The 17,627-nt window shown below is 46.0% G+C and overlaps 1 protein-coding gene across 1 annotated transcript; it reads right to left on the bottom strand.

Annotated features, from left to right (window-relative positions):
* Positions 1 to 721: 721 nt before the first annotated feature.
* On the bottom strand, positions 722 to 4,808 carry RGS1 (regulator of G protein signaling 1). Its single transcript, XM_045818193.1, has 5 exons — positions 4,613 to 4,808; positions 4,153 to 4,233; positions 3,651 to 3,712; positions 2,197 to 2,360; positions 722 to 1,551 (listed from the first exon to the last, which is right to left on the bottom strand). The coding sequence occupies exons 1-5, from the start codon at positions 4,747 to 4,749 to the stop codon at positions 1,366 to 1,368; spliced, it is 630 nt and encodes a 209-aa protein (XP_045674149.1). The 5' UTR covers positions 4,750 to 4,808; the 3' UTR covers positions 722 to 1,365.
* Positions 4,809 to 17,627: the final 12,819 nt, after the last annotated feature.

Raw genomic sequence — 17,627 nt, 5'->3', positions numbered from 1 at the left:
GCTAGCTGAATTTGGGAAGTAGGGATCCAGTCTTCCGCAGTCTCAGCTTTCACGGGATCGCTGTGAACTTTAAATGAGAAAATACATCTGCGTCTTATAAACTTTACGGTACTTTCAACCACTGTGAATGTCTGTTGTTCATTAGGTTATTTCTTGAAATAACTTTTTTGTTCCTTTTTTTAAAGGTTTCAACTTCTCATCAGTTTGGAGCCTGATTCTATGAGAGCATATATTTGTTTGATTTCATGCATTCTACTAACAAAGGCAAGAGACAATACTAATGAATTCTAATACATGCACACATCACATGAAATATTAAGACTGATTGGATGATAGTTTTATTTTAGTTTTTTAATAACTAATGTGTAATTGCAAGTTTAAAATACCTATGTGCATATTAAAATATGTTAGCAGCTTGTTCTCCTAGGACTTTAATATGTCCAGAAATTCTTACTTTTCCTGAACACATAGTAAGTAAACTCTTTGGGTTATACAGAGGTAAACTGACCCAATGAAATGTATCACACTCCTAATTATCATCACAGACATTTCCAGGGACCATTGGAGTTGTCTCATTTTAGAAAAACACACCTGATGGTAGTTTTAGATGTTGAAATGATGGAAAGTAGAAGACCCTTGCTTTAATTTTTGTTAAATCGAAGGAGTAAATGTCAGTTTAAAAATATATCAAGGGAAATTAAACAGAAACTGTTTCTATATATTTGAATACAAAAACTCATATTTATTATTGGCACTTGATAATTTAATTTACAGATATATTCTGACTTCCCAGTTTTGAGAGCAATAGCTTAAGTTAATTAAATACATTGTCCTTTCCTTCATCTTTTTCAAACCAAAGCACTCAAACAAACAAAACAAAACAACGACCAAGAACACTTTGTGTCAATAATAGCAATGGCAACTTTGGAAAAAAAATGCTCATCAAATAGTCATCCAAGTTAAAAGAGATTTCAGCAGCTCAAGACAATCTCTATATAATAATATGCAGCATAAACATTAGTGGGCCTCGAAGCTTATAGGATGTCTTAATCCGTTCCAAATCCCTGTTCACAGTGCCTGTGTGCCCAGACCTCATCAGTCGGATGGGTTTTCTAGTTCGTAGGCGCACTGGACTTCAGAGCAGTGCCCGAGTTTCTCCTTCCTTCCGCCGTCCCCTAACTTCCACCTCCAGTTCCTCCAACCACGCGCCTGGGTAACCTCCGTGTCAATCCACTGTGAGTCCTTTGTCCTTTCCCTGGGCCGGTCTGGTCACCCAGGAAGGCCAAGTCGCTGGCCCAGGGAGCCATCCGGGAGCTCTCCTTCTGCGCTTGATGCCATCTGTAAATCCCTCCCACCAGGACACGGTCACTTTAGACTGTTCGCCTGCAGGTCATTCAGAAGATTTAAATAGATATTGGATTTGAGGAACCTGGGATAGGAGTCCTTTTCCATAAGCGTATACACAATTTTTTGGGCTTCATCAAAACACGTGAGGGTTGGAGCTTTAATCCTCTTGGCTGTCGATTCTCGGGTGCGAAAGTCAATATTGATCTGCAAAGGAAATCCTTGTTAATATACACTTCCGACTTACTGCACACTTGTACATTACTGTGGGGTTTGTTTTGAAGCACCTCAAGATAGTCCCTTAAGCTCTCACTTAAATCGGCTGTCTCTTGAATGTCTACTCTAAAGGAGGCCTTTGCTAAGTGTGGAGGAGTTAAAAAGAGATGTTGCAAGGAAGTCTTTGTGCCGAGGTAGCCCATGGTATAGTCAGGCGATGCAAAAGAGGCAGCCGTGAAAAATTTAAATACCCGGGCAAGGCGACACACGCATCAATAAAAAGCGATGTGGACATTTAAGATTCATGGGAGGAGCGGGTGCTTTGTTCGGCTCTGTTTGCTTGCACCAAAAATATTGAACTGGAAGGTGGACACCATATCCAAGATGAGCTAGCTCATGAAGGACTTCCTGGTATGCAGTTCTGACCCGAAACCCAGAGCTCTCTCTGCCCCGGCCCCAGCACATTGACTAGTTTGGCGTTCAGTCTGGTCACCAGTACAGAAAGTTAGATCAGCACTGCACCGAACTAGGGGAGCCCACCTAAACACTCAGCCGTGCCTGCAGTCTTGACACTCAAGGGGGACCTCACCCTGCTGTGTGTGCACCGGGACTCATGGTAATGAACGTGATACTCACTTGCTTAGCAGCGTCCGAATGCACAAATGCTTTGTATATTTTCTCTGCTTTGCAGTGCAGAAGATCAGACTCTGTTTTTTTATAGTCTTCACAAGCCAGCCAGAACTCAATATTCTCCTCACTGTACTCAGACTTTAGGAAACTTCCAAAAACATCTTGACCAGCTACAATTAAAAAGAGTGAGGGGGTGAGATCCTTAAATCAACTGAGCCAATAAACGAATAACTCGAAGAAGACACTTGCAAGAAAATACTGTCGCCCTCTCTACGCGCAAAGGTGAGGAAGGGCTCCCGTGAAGCAGCTGTGTCATGCTTTGTCGCGGCGGGAAGGCCTCGGGGCGCCCTCGCTGCTGGTTTGTCCGGGGCCGGCACGACTGCGTGCGGTCCCTTAGCTGCTTCGTGGTGGCGACGGAAATGAACTTTGCTTCTATCTGCGCATTAATTGAAAATTCTGCCCTACTGGTTACAAAGCAGTCTCTTCTTTTATAGAATAACTTAAAGAAGCCAACATTGACAGAGGACATTAACACCGTGTGAAGCACTAACAAATATAATTTCTCCAACCAGTTTATTATCCGCCAGAAACCGTGAGGCCCGTGTATTGTTAGCTCTGTGGGATGTGCTGATTGTATTTGCCAGTGTCACTAAGGCTTTCAAAAGGGCCGTTTCTATGTCATTTATTTGCTTGTAAACTACTTCCGTGGCGAGTGTCCTTAAGGTGCTCATGGGGAGAAGAGGGGAGGCTCGCGCTCTGGAGACAAACTCTCCATCCGCAGCTCTCAGCAGCCCCGACCCCGTAGAACTGCAGGGGCCTCAGGGAGGGCAGGCGGGCGGATCAAGCTCTTGACCGTCCCTCATCGGAAATGCACCACGAGGCCCTGAGTCTAAAAGTATTTGCTGTCGTATCTGTGGTGTTGTGCCTGCCGCGTTACATGTAATGCAGTTACACACCGAGTGTCTCCGCTGCCCTCGGCGCCCTGTGTGTGGGTGTTGGAGTCCTTGGCTGTGCTCAGGTGCTGCCACATGCCAGCGGCTGAATGGGTGAGTCAGTGTCGCATGAATGAAAACACAACCAACTGACTAAAGGACTCCTACTCACAAAAGTGCATCCTTTAGGTGGCTTTCAGAGCAGCTGCTCACAGGTGGAGAGGTTTGGTTTACTCTAAAGGACTTGAAACCTCAGAACCCAGCATACTTTTACATTCTGCTCCTGTAACACTCCATCCCCAGAAACATCTCATTGTCCTGGCGACTTGGTCTGTGACAGGGTGGAGTGCTAAGTGGTCACTATGTGACAGGGAGGCGCCATATGCCGGAACTGGCAGTGGCTACAGCAGAAGTGGAAGACAGCTTCCCACACACTCCTGTCCAGACTCCCGTGTCTGCGTGAGGCCGCTCTGTCTGTTAGCGTGCCGAGCTAAACCTACACACCTCCAGCAGTTAAGTTCTACTTACTTCGGGTGGCAAGGAGTTTTTCCAGAGATTGAGACCACTGCATTACTTCATCAGCAGAAAGTCTGCGGGGGAGGAGATTTATCTAGATTAGTGAAAATATATACTTTTTATAAGCACCAGTGAACTCAATGCCTGCTGTATTCTGATAATTTCACAAACTAAGCACTCTAGTCCTGGTAAACTTTATTAAAATGTGTAAGAAAACAAAATTTTTCTTAGAGTTACTGCTGAAATAACATGTCCTATAGAATTGCCACAGGACAATATCTGCCAATAAAATGTGAGAAAATCCAAGGACAGATGCCCCAACAGTATGATAAATAGCAAATAGGTGCACTCGCACGGTCGGGTTTAATTCACATCGGCACTAATGTGCTCGTCTCCTGAGGCTTTTCCCATGAAATAAGTGAGTCCACTATGCACAGTGTTAAGCACTTGCTGGAACACAGAGGGAGCGCTTAGCCCACTTTCATCATGACAGCCCAGTGTTCGGGGTACGTACATCTCCTTGGACTTGGAGGTCTTCAACCCAGACTCCAGGTGCGGGATCATGGACCGCAGGTACGCTTTCACGTCCATCCCGCTGCAAAAGACACAAAGGTGAGTGCTCCTGCTTCCGCGGTAGAATGCATGTCATTGATGAAAATAAATGAAATGAAATAAAATAAAGCACAGCCTGGAATAAACTCCTCCAAGGCACAAGGCAACAATAAAACCAGCTGATGCAACACATTATATTAAGATGGAGCCAGTTTAAGTCTGGAAAAACCCCCACCCAGTTCACTGCCCAATCATGATTAATTTTTAAAAAATGCCACAGAGGATACGCAGAGCTCCCAACAGGTGATTGTTCCGACCCAGGGGCACTAAAGTGCTCGAGTTTCCCCGCTTCCTCTCCCTCCCTCTGCCGTGAGAGGCAACCTCCGTCAGAATTCACCCCGTGAAACACCGAAGGGACTTACAAGGTCTTTGGCCTCCTTTTTTGCATTTTATCATCCAGAAGCGAGTGGTCAGTTCCTTTCAGCTCCTTGGGAGTAGCAGAGAAGAACATTCCTGGCATTTTGTCTAACCTTGGCATGGGGACGGCTGCTCCTCGCATGGTCCTCGCAGAGCGAATGTCTGAGAGGCGCCGTCTCCCGGGCCCTTTATATGCTGACGGCACGCAGGCTTGTGCTGCTCGGTGAGTCTGTTTGTCAAGTGGTGTTGCCACAGACACTGGAAGTTCCCCTTTCGCGCCTGGTTGTGACGTGTTCTCTTGAAAAAAAAAAAAGCATACAGTGATGTTTTGTGGTTGAAACTTAACCAAGTGAGACTAGGTGGCTTGATCAGAGAGAAAGAAAAACACACAGAGACCTCGAGTTTAAAGCATGAGCGGCATCCGTGTTTGGTTCCACAGGACACTGGTGTGTTCACAGGAACTGCACATTTCGGTAAAATTCCCCTTTGGCACATTTATTGTGTCCCCTAGACACTCAGCAGTGGAGATGTATCCCCTGATGCTCTGGCCAGTCCTTGACTATAAAACTCACCCGATCGCAGTATTTTAAAAAGAGCTTTTTTTTTTCTTCTTTCAGGAAGCAGTGTAAAGCAAACAAATCTTTTCTTGTTTGACTGTTGGTGCATGTACCTGGTAGAAAGGAGAATTATGAGACGTTATCTTAACTTTCCCCCTGCGGGTCTCTTCCTTATGTTCCTGTGAGGATGTTCCCAGCTGTGTGCTAGACCTTCTACAGGTGCTACATAAGGTGATTGTAAGGGGTGCGTGGATTTTCATATTTATTAGGAATATAAATAACCTATCATCCTAGTTTTGTGTATATTTCTGCTTAGGATAAGAATGAAATAGTATTAAAAAAACTGTAAACAAGTAAAAATATAGTTAACACAAAATGTAAATATGCTGATAGTAAAGAATTGCATCACATCAGAGGAAAAACTACTCATGGTATAAAAAATAAAAAAGAGTGTATTCAGACAGGCCAATAATGTACACATCTTCCAAATGTTGGCAGCATCTCTGGAGAGTAAAGTCCACCTTTAATTAAGATGAAGGATTTTTTTTTAATCCCAAGGAATTAGGTGGCCAATCACAGATCAGGGTAGAGGGCTCTGTAAGCGCTTGCAGAATTGATACGTGGACCATGGTTCACTTACAGGGCACCCAGTTTAATGAAAACCTCCTTCAGGTTTTGCCCGTGAAAAAGACAAAACGATTCTGACTTGGAGAGGCTTCTGCTGGTATTGGGTAAAGCAGACAGGAGACAAGAGAGCATGTCTTTTCCTCACTTGGTTCTATCTTCAGGGTACAAAATATGCCAAGGAATCACATTTATAATATCTCAGAGTTGACCTCCGTCCCAGCCATGAACGTGCATTGTGAGTCGCAAGTGCGGTTTGATGTTTGAAAGCTGGCATCGTGGTGCGTGGAGGAGGACAACTGGCACGGTGAGCTGGCCGTGTTGTGGCCCAGGCAGAACTGATGGGGCTCAAAGTCATTGACGCAAAGAACTTGTCTGTGTATTTCTTGTGATTCAGTCCATTCCTAACTTTTTTGTCAACATCTTGAGCATTGCTCACGATGGTTTATCTAGCAACTTCTCATTTCTCTGGATGATTGTGGGTAGGTCAGAGAAGAAATGACTTACTGTTTATTTGGAATGGCCCACCATTATTAGCATCACCCATGCATACTGATGGTTTCCAAAGTATGTCTCTGCAATGCAAATCCCGTTGGTTTGTAAGAAGCAGGACGGGGCATAGGATAGTCACAGCGGCAAAGGTGAGGCAGCCACGTGAGTTCGGGTGATGTGGGGTCAAAGGTAAACAGGGTTCTTGAATTGATCAGTGGAGATCTTCTGAGAGCCTTTCACACGTGAAGACACGTTTGTCAATGTCTGAAAGGGGGGTGGAATACGCAGCATTTTCCTAACATTTTTGAGGCCTGAAACCCCGTTGGGGAGGGAAAGTCATGTGCAGAACAATGTTCCCTTGTCACCGCACTGGGAAACTCTGGTCTGCTATGGAGATGGGTATTCACCCCTTAGTGCCTTTAAACCTCCCACACTGTGCTACCTCAGTATAAGCTTTTGAACTCGAGCAATTGCAAGCAAACACCACTGCATGCTTCCAAGCCCCAACAGAGGATTCAGCTCTGTGTGGGGCAGGCCCACCTGAAATTCCTGTATCACATTTGGCTGTGGAAGCCACCCCGATGGTACAATAGCATCGCTGTTCTCACAAAGGCCGCTTGCTGGGACATGCAAAGCTGTCTGTACCGGAGCTAGGCAAATCTGGGGAAGCCGTATTTGCAGGGGTCGATGAACCCATGACAAGGGATTAACAAAGGCCTTTCCGTTGCATACAGAATGTCCCAGTCTGGCTGCACTTTGTGGAATCCATGGAGAAAAGACTAATGATCAAATAGTCACTTTGCTGAGTCCAGGAGTTTGGTTGACACTGTGGAAGATTTGGTAAAAGCCGGTAGAAGAGACGGCGGCTCTCACAAACATAACCTGGTTTGTGCGTTTCCTCTGTGAAATTGTGCTTAGGTAACTAGGTGAGAGTTTTAAGGAAATGGGGTACTTCGTGTGGTCTTAGTGTCATCATTTTATTTAAAAAGAATGCACGATATTTTTAGAGCAGTTTCTAGGTTTGTATCAAAATTGAGCAGAAAGTGCAGAGTTCCCGCCTAGTCCCTCCACCCCAGCCTCCCCCACCACCCGCATCCCGCATCACTGTGGGCTGTCTGTCGCAGCCAGTCGTGACCCTGCACTGGCCCGTCACCGTCACCCGAGGGCTTAGTTTGCACGAGGACTCGCCCTCAGTGTTGTACGTCCTATGGGTTTTGACGAATGTATAAGTAATGCACGTGTGTCCGCCATCACAATGTCACACAGAATAGTTTCCCCACCCCCGAATCTTAGCATTCTAGCTTAAAATGTCTAGGAGATTGGGTCAGTGAAACATTGCAGCTTGTGTGTTTGGGTGGGGACAATTTAAATCTTTGCTGAGTTGATTTTACATTTTGGTTCTAACCCCTCCAACTGCCTGCATCCCATTTGGGAATGCTTTGCTGAATGATGTTTTCATCCTTAATATTGATTTAGATGATGTTGAGCCTTCATTATGCTGCTGAAATTTTGTTGAGGACATTGGGAATTTGGGGGGAAAGGAGAGTAATGAGTACAAAATTGTATCTTTTAAGAAATTATTGGCTTGCATTTTTTTATATTTTTATTCTATTTATTGGGGGAAGTATTGGCCCGAAGCATTCAATTTCCAGCGGACCACGTTGTAATATGACATCTGGAACCTCCGGTGTGATCACCACCTGAGGTCTGCTCTCCTCCCTTCATCACGCATTGAAATGACCGCCTCACTCTCTGTGTCATCCCCTCCGCTCCGTCCCCTCTGACAGTCACCATTCTGTCGTCTGCATCGGGGTGTTTGTTATTTGCTCAGATTATTGCTTTGAGTTTTATATCCCACATAGGAGTGAAATCATATGGTTCTTATCCTCTTCCATGCGACTTATTTTACTTAACACGCTACCCTCAAGATCCATTCCTGATGTTGCAAATGACACTATGTGGTATTTTTTATGGCTGGGTAGTATTCCATTGTATTTATATTCTACATATTCTTTATCTGTTCATCTGTCAAAGGACTCTTAGGTTGTTTTCACGTCTTGGCTATGGTGAGTAATGCTGCAGTGAACATAGGGGTGCATATATCTTTATGAATACGTGTTTTTAAATGGTTTGGGTAGACACCCAGAAGAGGAATTGCTGGATCACATGGTAGCTCATTCTTCATTTTTTTGATGAGCCTTTGTACAGTTCTCCACGGAAGCTGCACCAATTTACATTCCATCCCACAGCGCACAAGGGTTCCCTTCCCCCATGTCCTCGCCAAAACTTATTTGTTATCTCATTGGTAATGTCCGTTCTAACAGGTGTGAAGTGATACCTCATTGTGGTTTTGATTTGCATTTCCCTTATAGTTCCTGAAGCTGAGCATGCTTCATACACCTGTTGGCTGTCTGTGTGTCTTTCTTTTGGAAAATTGTCTCTTCGGGTCCTCTGCCCACAAGATTGTATCTTAAAAGCGTTAATAAAATATATTTATACTGTAAGAATCAATGATAGAAACAGAAATTTTAACCAATAGAAACAAAGCGTCTTGATCAAACAACCTTTACTTGCAGGACTGCGATGGATCAGACGTCGGCACTGCAGACAGAAGAGGCATGGGGGTCTGTCCTAAGGGGTCCCCAGGGGAGCAGGAGAGACGGTGTCTGAGCGAGCGGCCGAGTCGAGGAACGCCACCAGAGGGGAGTGTGTCGGGAGGGACTAACTCTGGAGTGTGCGGGGCACAGTGCTGTTGGCATTACTAGAAAATCAACATGGGTTTGTTCTCTGCCTGCTTCTGCTTTTGGAAGGCACAAGACACTGCAATAAGGGAAATCGGTCTGCAGCAAGTAGGGACCTCTTAACATGCATGAAAGTGTGGGAAAGTGGACCCTCTATCCAGGAAGCTTTGCAGACTTTAACAGGGGCTCTGAAAGACTTTCTTAAGTTAACATAACCACCTAACACTGTTTCATAGTGTTTATCTGAAAATCTTCAACAGAGATGAATTTGGGAGGCCTTTTCTCCGTGTCCAGGTAGAGTGTCAGTGGGGACCCTGATGCTGACTTTATATTATTTATGAATAAAAGCATTAAACATTTTAGACTTGCTTATGTGATTTAGTTTTCTAAAGGAAGAGGTCAGCTCACAGGTTTTAGGAAGACAAGATATTTTCGGCTTCCTGAAATGAAATGATCTCAGTAGTGCACGCTGAACAAGATAAGAATCTAGTTTCTTTTTCTTGTGCTGTTCTAGGCTACTTATAGTCAACACCGACAGCCTCTTTCTATAATTCAAGAGATTATAAGAAAATCAACTGTCAGTGAACTGGGTTCTTGTGATTCTAGAAACCTGTTCACCCCAGATTCATCGCACCAATGCATTTCCCATTAATAGGCCCATCTTCGAAGTTATTCTTGAAAGTACTGAAGAAGTCTTTGATTAAATTCTCTCCGATGTACTTCTCCTTACCGGAATCATTTTCCTTTATGATCACTTCATGATTTATTATCATTTCAGCAAGAGAGAATAGTCATGTCGGACTCTATTTGACTGGGATTTGCAAGTGAAATTGAGCAAGTACTGAAGCAACTGTCTTATTCCCAAGTTGAAACATGGAAAACTCTGTTATGGGAACATTGGTGCATTATTTGCATCCAGACTGGGACATTCTGTTATATAACCCAGGACGTAACATGCGGAGGCAAAGGTCAGCATGCAGAGGCAATACGTAAACAAAAGTATTATTTTAAAGATCAGGGAACAACTTCAACCAATGACTGCTTTAAGGTTTCCTGCTATCTGAAATGAAAGTGGAGCATTCTGGGAAACCTCTGGTGAGCTGAAATAGGGCAAAGCAAAGAGACTTGTTAGGACGCACGTTGCTAACAGATGCACAAAATACATCGAGAACAAGCACAGCTGGTCACAGGCACAGCGCACAGGCGCAGTTTGCAGCCGTGGGGCTGGGTGCTGAGATGCTGAGTGTAGTCTCCGGGGGAGGAGCTTGATGGGGACAGTGTCGCTGCTGGGGTGCGCTGTCCTTACGATGGCTCCCTGCAAAACAGACGCTGCACACTCTTTCTGCCTTATTCCCCCCCCGCCCCACCATAGTGAAAATCCTCAGTTTCTTTCAGTTAGAGGAAACAGGGACTAATGAAGGTCTCTCATAAAGCCAACATTTGAAAAGCAGGGTGTACCTGGAAGATGGTTCCAGTGAGTTGCCTTTGTTTTTACTATCAAAGGCGTTCACAGCAGTGACTGACTTGCTTTGTTTTCCCCCATTCTGTGATTTTCCTGGAAGCATCCCTCAAGGTTGGCCAACCTGCTTCGCTCTCCCCAAAGACGTGCCACTTATTTCTCATGATGACACTGACTCTCTTTCTTCATGCCCTTCCCAAGGGTTTCCTGTTGTGTTTATGAACATATTTATATCTTCAATCTAGCATTGATGTCAGACTTACTGGATATCTAGTTGATAATAAACATCACACTCTAGAAAGAGTCATGCTCATCCTACTTGAGTAAGCACCTGCATGTCACAAGTCAGTGGTCACTCTTAGGGTGATCTTACCGTCATTGTGGGCACAAGCCGTGTCTGCGAGGCACCGCTGCTTCCTGTCTGCTCTGGCCTCTCTCGAGAGGCTTGATTTATGATTGTGTGTTTTGGTTTTTATTTGGACAAAAGGCTTGGAGTCCACTGAATCCTAGGAACATTGCAAAGGAGTGTGGGTTCATTACCAAGCTGTAACTTTGACCTGTGCTGGGAGCTGGATCCAATCAGCCAGCTTCTTGTCAGTCTCTCCTGTGGAGAAGCCAAACAAGATCAGCCAGCGGCCTGCAGCAGGGACAGCTGCTTCTGAGACCCTGCAGTGATCAAAACTAGACCCAGAAAAATCAGGATGTAGGTGGAATTTCTTACAGGTGGTATGGTTTTCATTTTTATTTCTATGTTGGAGCCCTCTGCTGAGGCTCCTTCCCAAAGCTCCTGGAATTTGACAACCCACGTGCTCCAGACACAGGCCCCTCGGGCCTTGTGCCCCAGCATTCCCTGCGCCGATCTCCCAGGCTGCTCCTTTCTCCACCAACATTTATTTGTCACGGGCCTCCTCCTCTCTCAGCCAGTGTACTTCTGTGCACTGACATGCTTAACTAAGGTACGAATGCACGTCCAGATGTTCATAATGTGGAAATGCCACGGGCCATCTCGGCCAACCCCAACCTGATTCCCTTGCCCTCTGCTCGTTAGCTCCTCCTGGCCGGAAGTCTCCTTCGCTCCCAGCGGCAGACCTTACCTAGCCCTGACTTCCGAGGTGGTCTGCGACCAGGCTGGAAAGAGCTCAGTTCCTTCAGTGTGGACTGAGGGCGGTGGGGAGTTCTGTGGTCGAGCTCAAGAAGACAAGATTTGCGTGGTTTGAAGGGCCAGCAACCCCACTTTGGAGACGGAGCAGCTCAGGCACACAGGTGGAGAGCTGGCAGTGAGCTGGGGGCTCTGGAGTCAGCAAAGGGAGATGCTGAGCGGACGGTCCCTGCAGAGGCCCGCGAGGCCTGTGTGAGGCCTCAGGCGTGTTTGGGCTGTGAATGTGCGTCAGACCAGAGAGACCTGCAGACTGAGGAACCGGGCCACCACCAGCCGTGGACGCCCTCTCCCACAGCTGCCGCGGTAGCCGGCTCCCGAAGTGGAAGCGGCCCCTCTTCCAGTTTCTTCTTCCCTCCGCTCTCTTCTCCTCTGTGCTGTGTGTGGTTTACGGCGGGATTTGTAGGAGCAGAAAGCCAGGGCAGTACATGTCACATTAGCTGGGGACTCCAGTTCAGAACAAGCTGAGGATCTGGTGTTACCCTTCTCTCAGCTCACGTGGAAGATCAGAAGCTGCAAACTTACTAGCCCCTTACACTTCTGTCATTTTTTGCGAAGTGTAAGAATCAGGTAGCTTTTACTTTGAGAAAATTTTGTCTTGTTGTTGTTCTTGTAAAGTTTCAGCTTCCACTTCATCTTGATTTGCTGTCCTGTTTATGACTCCTGGCTCCCCTCCCCCGCCCCCCAGGGTTCTGTTTTGACCAGATTCTCAGTGGAGGCAGAAAGACCTTAACACACCCGGGACAGTGCACAGAAGTGTTAGAAGCATCTGGTGTGTGTGGGAGTTTGTTCCATTCTTCCAGCCCGGGGTTTCTTTTCTCACGTTTGGTTGAAGTAAGGCCTCCCCCAGAGCGAGGTGGTTAGCGATGCCTGCACTCGGCTGCAGCAGGCGGTGGGCCATGTGCGAGGAAGCCGGGGCCTCGGCCGGGCTGGGACGGGGGTTGTCCGTGCTGCGGTGTGACCGGCGTTGCTCACGATGCTCTCGTACACGGACCCGTCCCTGCCCCGCTCCCACTGGCCAGTCTCTGGAACAGCAGTTGGTTGCTGAGAAAGCAGAAACCTCTTTCAAATATGGTGGTTGCCTCAGGAATTCTGTGGTCCTATGCAGTCCTGGTACCACCTCCTTTAAAGCAAGTGCCTGGCAGAGAGTGGCATTTTATAATGCACCCTTTGCAACTTCGAATGAATCGTTATTCCCCATGCATAGAAAATGAAAAGCTTCTGAGAAAACCTATAAGAGATCAAGTTCTTTAGGAATTTTCCCCCTTTGTTTAGAATTTCCCTTGCTTTGGGACAGTTTCAAAGACAAAGGAGTAATTCCAGGGTGAAGGTCACTGTTTCACTTCCCTGTTTGTGAGAAAAGTTTTATCACGTCAGGACTGATTATGAAAGAGGGTTGAAACGTTGAGGGTTTTGTTTTTTTTTTCATTTTGCATTTTTTATGGCAGAAACCATACCCAACTATCAGGGCAAGCATCAGCCGCCGCATTGGCAGGGCCGGGCAGCTACAGAGGCCTCTGCGGGTGTGGGTGCCGCTGCGGGCGTTGTTTCGTGCGGAGCTCAGGGCCCCCACGTGACATCACGTTGCAGTCCATTCTCACCACAGCGCGGCCGACCTCGGTGGCAGTGATCGATACTAATCAGTGATTAAAACTGTGCCCTACATCATGTGATAAGCACGTCTTTGTCCACATTTGTTTGTTCTTTCTCAGATATACTTCCTCATTTTCCTCGGTCTTTTTTTTTCCCTGCTAAACCTTTTGAATTATTATACCCAAACATTCTCCCCTCCTGTCTTCTCCTCCCCCAGCCTCATGGGCAGGCGCACTACGGCTGCCCTGTTGCACTGTGCAAACTTTACTTTTGCGAATGCTCCCTCTGTGAAGTTAGAAGGAAGAACAGAGCCAGCAATGGGTGCTGGGGGGCTAGGGCTTCTGAGGGCCCTGTCTCCCGAGCTTCAGCAGGGTCTGGAGTATTCCACTCGTACTCCACCAGCAAAGCCACTTTCTCGCAACATACTTTTCTGGGTGATTTTAAGATTGAGTCTGTTTTGCTCAAACATCCGAGCAATGCCTGGCCTATATGAGGTACTAAAAGCCTTGTTGGCTAAGGGGCTGAGGACTGAGGCTTACACTGATGTGTTTCATTATTCAGCAAGTACTCATTGAGCGCTTACTGTCTAGCCGTCATTCTGCTAGGCACAGGGGCATCTGGAGACGAATACCCTGGAGAGAGACACATCAGTAGGAAATTTCAAAACGTGTGAAGTGTACAATGTAAGATGAAGCTTAGCGTGTTTTTGGTACATGACCCACTCCCTCTCAGGGTCATGAAGAATGTATTTATTTTATTCGCCCAACAAATAATACTTATTATTACTCCTCCAGGCTCCTTCAAAGAGGGCGGGCTATGAACTTGACTATGACCTCTCCCGTTTGCCCTTCCCCTTTTTACCACCTGCCTGAGCCGCCATCTTGCTGCCGTGAGGTTTCAGAGGGTGACACCAGAGGCTAAGGGTGGCCGAGCAGCAGGACAGAAGGACCTAGGGCCTGCCGCAGCTGCAGAGACACAGTCCCGCCTGCTCAGCCCGTCCCACTGTCCCCTCCTGCGAGAAGAAGAAAATAAGCCAACGAGTGGTCTCACCACGTTATATGCCGCTTCTCCTTATTTCAAAATACACAGTCTGGGCAGTTGGTAGCTATCGCTCTCTTAGTTTGTGTTTGTATTCCTCCCCATCAATGTGAAGGTTTGCACTTTTGTCCTGGAGGTTATCTTTATTCCTATGACTTTAAAAAAACTTTTTATCCTCACCGAGGACGCCTTTTCATTGCTTTTAGAGAGAGAGGAAGGAAGAGAGAGGCAGGAAAAGAAAGGACGGGAGAAAGAGAAACATGGATGTAAGAGAGAACCATCAATTGATTGATTGCCTTCCTTACGCACCGAGACTGAGGATTGAACCTGCAACCCAGGCGCGAGCCTTGTTGGGGAATCAAACCTGGAGCCCACTGAGCCACAGCCAACCAAGGCTATAACTATAGCTTGATATTATTATACACTTTATGTTTTATTGTTTTGAATGGTGCATGTTACTATGAGTTATACAATTAATATATCCTACATTTTTTTACTTTCCCCCTTTTCCTCTACAATGCAATTTTGGTTATATACAGGGTCCAGCACAAATAATGCCCCCTTTTTATTACAAAATCTTTTATTTACAAAATGATAAGCATGTAATTCTGTAACATAACAATATCATACTCAAGCACACCATATGACATTTTAGGTGAAATGTTCAAATTACAACTATAAATTATTATACCCATATTATTACCCTACCAACCACACTCAAGATGGCCTTACTTCTGCCAGACCAGCTATATATAAATGTATACATAACTCATTTCTTCCTAATTCCAAAAGCTTTTACCAGTATAACTTGATTTATCATCTTTGAACCTCGGTTGCCATCCAGCAAGGAAAGAGAAGGAAGTCATCACGCATCTTCCCTCCCCTCTGCCTTCTTCCCCCCGCCCCCAGTTGGTGAGTGGGAGGCCCCGTCCCTGGTGACTGGCACGTGGGGAGCCCTGAAGGGATCTGGCTCCAGCCTTCCTGTGGGGAGCTCGTGCTCCTGACACAGATGAGGGGGTGCAGAGTCTCCCCCATTTTTTCCGATTACGTTCATTACTATAAGCTTTTTTTTTTCCACAAAGCCACGAGGGGCAGCTTAACACAGCAGATGGTTGGAGACGTCAGTCAGCATTTCAATCAGCAAGGTGCCCACTCCTCCGAGCAGCAGAAGCATGAAGTTGACACCCTGTGTGCAAAATTGTCTGTGCGTCTGGGGCTCCTCTGCGTTCGAACTTGTGTGTGGGCCCGTGAGGCCGTAGCACGCTCTGCCGGACCCTTCTCCACTGGGGACTTCTCCTGGCTAATCTAAAACTGCACCTGGGTGCAGCGAAGGGAATGGCAGGCGACCCCTGCCCACCGGGGGAGGGCTCTTCCCTCTCTGAATTTTGGTTTCCTCTGGTCCTCTTTGCTTTTACAACAATCTGATATCTTAAAAAATACGATGTTTTTCAAAGACCTTTGCATCCCCATCATTTTTGCACGTTTACTTACAATAGCCAAGACATGGAAATAGCCTAAGTGTTCACTGATGGAAGAATGGATAAATGTGAAATGTATATGAATATTATCCATCTGTTGAAAAGAAGGAAATCATGCTGTTTGCAACAATGTGGATGAATCTTGATGGCTTTATGCTGAGTGAAGTAAGTCAGACAGAAAAAGACAAATGCTGTATAATCTTACTTACATCCACGATCTAAAAAAACCCCCGAACTTACAGATACAGAGACCAGATTGGTGGTTGCTGGAGGGGGAGGAGAGGGGTGCAGGAGTTTGGGGGAAGTGGGTGAAGAAGGTCAAAGGTATAAACTTCCAGTGACAAGATAAGTATGCGCCGGGACGTCATGTACTCCACGGTGACTGTAGTTAACCATACCATATTGTATATTTGAAAGATGCTAAGAGGGATCTTCAAAGTTCTTATCACAAGAAAAAAACGTGTAACTTTGAGGTGATGGATGCTGACTGAGCTTACTGTGGTGATCGTTTTATTATATATACACACAGCAAATCACTATGGCACACACCTATAGCTAATACAACATTATGTATCAATTATATCTGAATAAAACTGGGGGGGGAATGAAACGTTTAAGTAGGAGAACTTAAGAAGTGCTTACAGAAAAAAATGATGTTTTTAGTATTTGTTTCGTTCTCATGTCCCAACTTGTTGCATCAGGAGCACTGCCAGCCTGTTCCACTCAGAAACAGTGTTCCGAAATCTCGTGGGTCTAGAGGAAGCGTGGATGTGGACTGGGATTTCAAGCTGGGTTGACTTTCCTCTCGTGCCTCCGGGAGAAGGGCGTGCAGACACTGCCAGCTTGCAGCTTTGAATGGCAATAACGCCTTTCCTAAACGGACATTATTTTAGAAGAAGCACCGCTCATCGCTCTCATACCACTTGCAGTGCCTTAAAAAATGCAAAACGTATACATGGTCACGTGTAAAAAAAGGAGGTAAGCAAGAATTCCAGAGGTCAACCCGCCTCGTACCTAGCGCACTTTCTCTGCACTCCCAGGAGCCCAAGTCTGAGGTGTCTGGTCCCTACAAACCACACTGTCTGTACACCTCCCGTCCGCCCCCGGGGGACAGATCGTATCGACAGTCCGAATGGGAACAATATCATCATTTACTCTAAAGCATTTATGAGGGATCCATGGTGACTCCCATCTTGGATAAGGGTAACGAGGCTCAAGGGGATTGAGTGACGTATTCAAGGTCACAAAAAAGAAGAAGGTAGAAGGAGAAATATAAATGAACCGATTGGCTCATTCTGGTCAAGTGACTAGTCTGAAGTCAATTAATGCGTCACTGACAGCCCAGGACAGCTCTTGAGAGTGTGACTGCTCACCACTTGTCCTAACCTCTGACCACATGTCCATCGTCAAAACATGAACGTGGTTAAGGAAGTACTTCTTTCTCTGCTAGAGGCCTTCGTTCGGTCAAAGGGCGACTCTCAAGTTTCGATGTCTCACAGAGAGAACTAGAAATTCATTTGTATACTCAGCATACATCTGTTGGTAGCTCATTATGTTTGCAATAGTTTGACCAACAATAGCAAGCTTGGTATAGTCCAGGCGTCTGAAAATGAAATTCGCACTCAAGAGACTGATTTCACGCAGTGATCCTTTAGTGTTTGATCTGGAAAGGGGGAATTTCGGGAAGTCAGGTGATCTAGAACACACTGATGGCCAGGAGACTTCATGCTATGCGTGTGTGGTACGATTCTGTATTAATTTTTCATCTGTTATACCTACTAGTGATTCAAAAGAAGTAGCACCGCAGGCAACACTCATGCTGTTTTTTCGCCTTTGGATTTGGTGGAGAGGTAACTTTACTCTGCCCGTAAAAGTAGTAATG

Source organism: Phyllostomus hastatus, unplaced genomic scaffold, assembly GCF_019186645.2.
Source record: "Phyllostomus hastatus isolate PE091 unplaced genomic scaffold, TTU_PhHast_1.1 phas_contig_148, whole genome shotgun sequence".
Taxonomy (NCBI): Eukaryota; Metazoa; Chordata; class Mammalia; order Chiroptera; family Phyllostomidae; genus Phyllostomus; species Phyllostomus hastatus.
Note: the sequence above shows the minus strand (reverse complement) of the source record. Positions and strands in the feature narration are given on the sequence as shown.

What these genes read in the sequence shown, in the direction of transcription:
- RGS1 (XM_045818193.1), bottom strand. Translation starts at nt 4,749, where the DNA reads ATGCGAGGAGCAGCCGTCCCCATGCCAAGGTTAGACAAAATGCCAGGA. An exon ending in AAAACTCCTTGCCACCCGAA is followed by an intron (nt 2,361 to 3,650) that starts GTAAGTAGAACT and finishes TTTTAATTGTAG; the next exon opens with CTGGTCAAGATGTTTTTGGA. An exon ending in ATTCGGACGCTGCTAAGCAA is followed by an intron (nt 1,552 to 2,196) that starts GTGAGTATCACG and finishes TTTCCTTTGCAG; the next exon opens with ATCAATATTGACTTTCGCAC.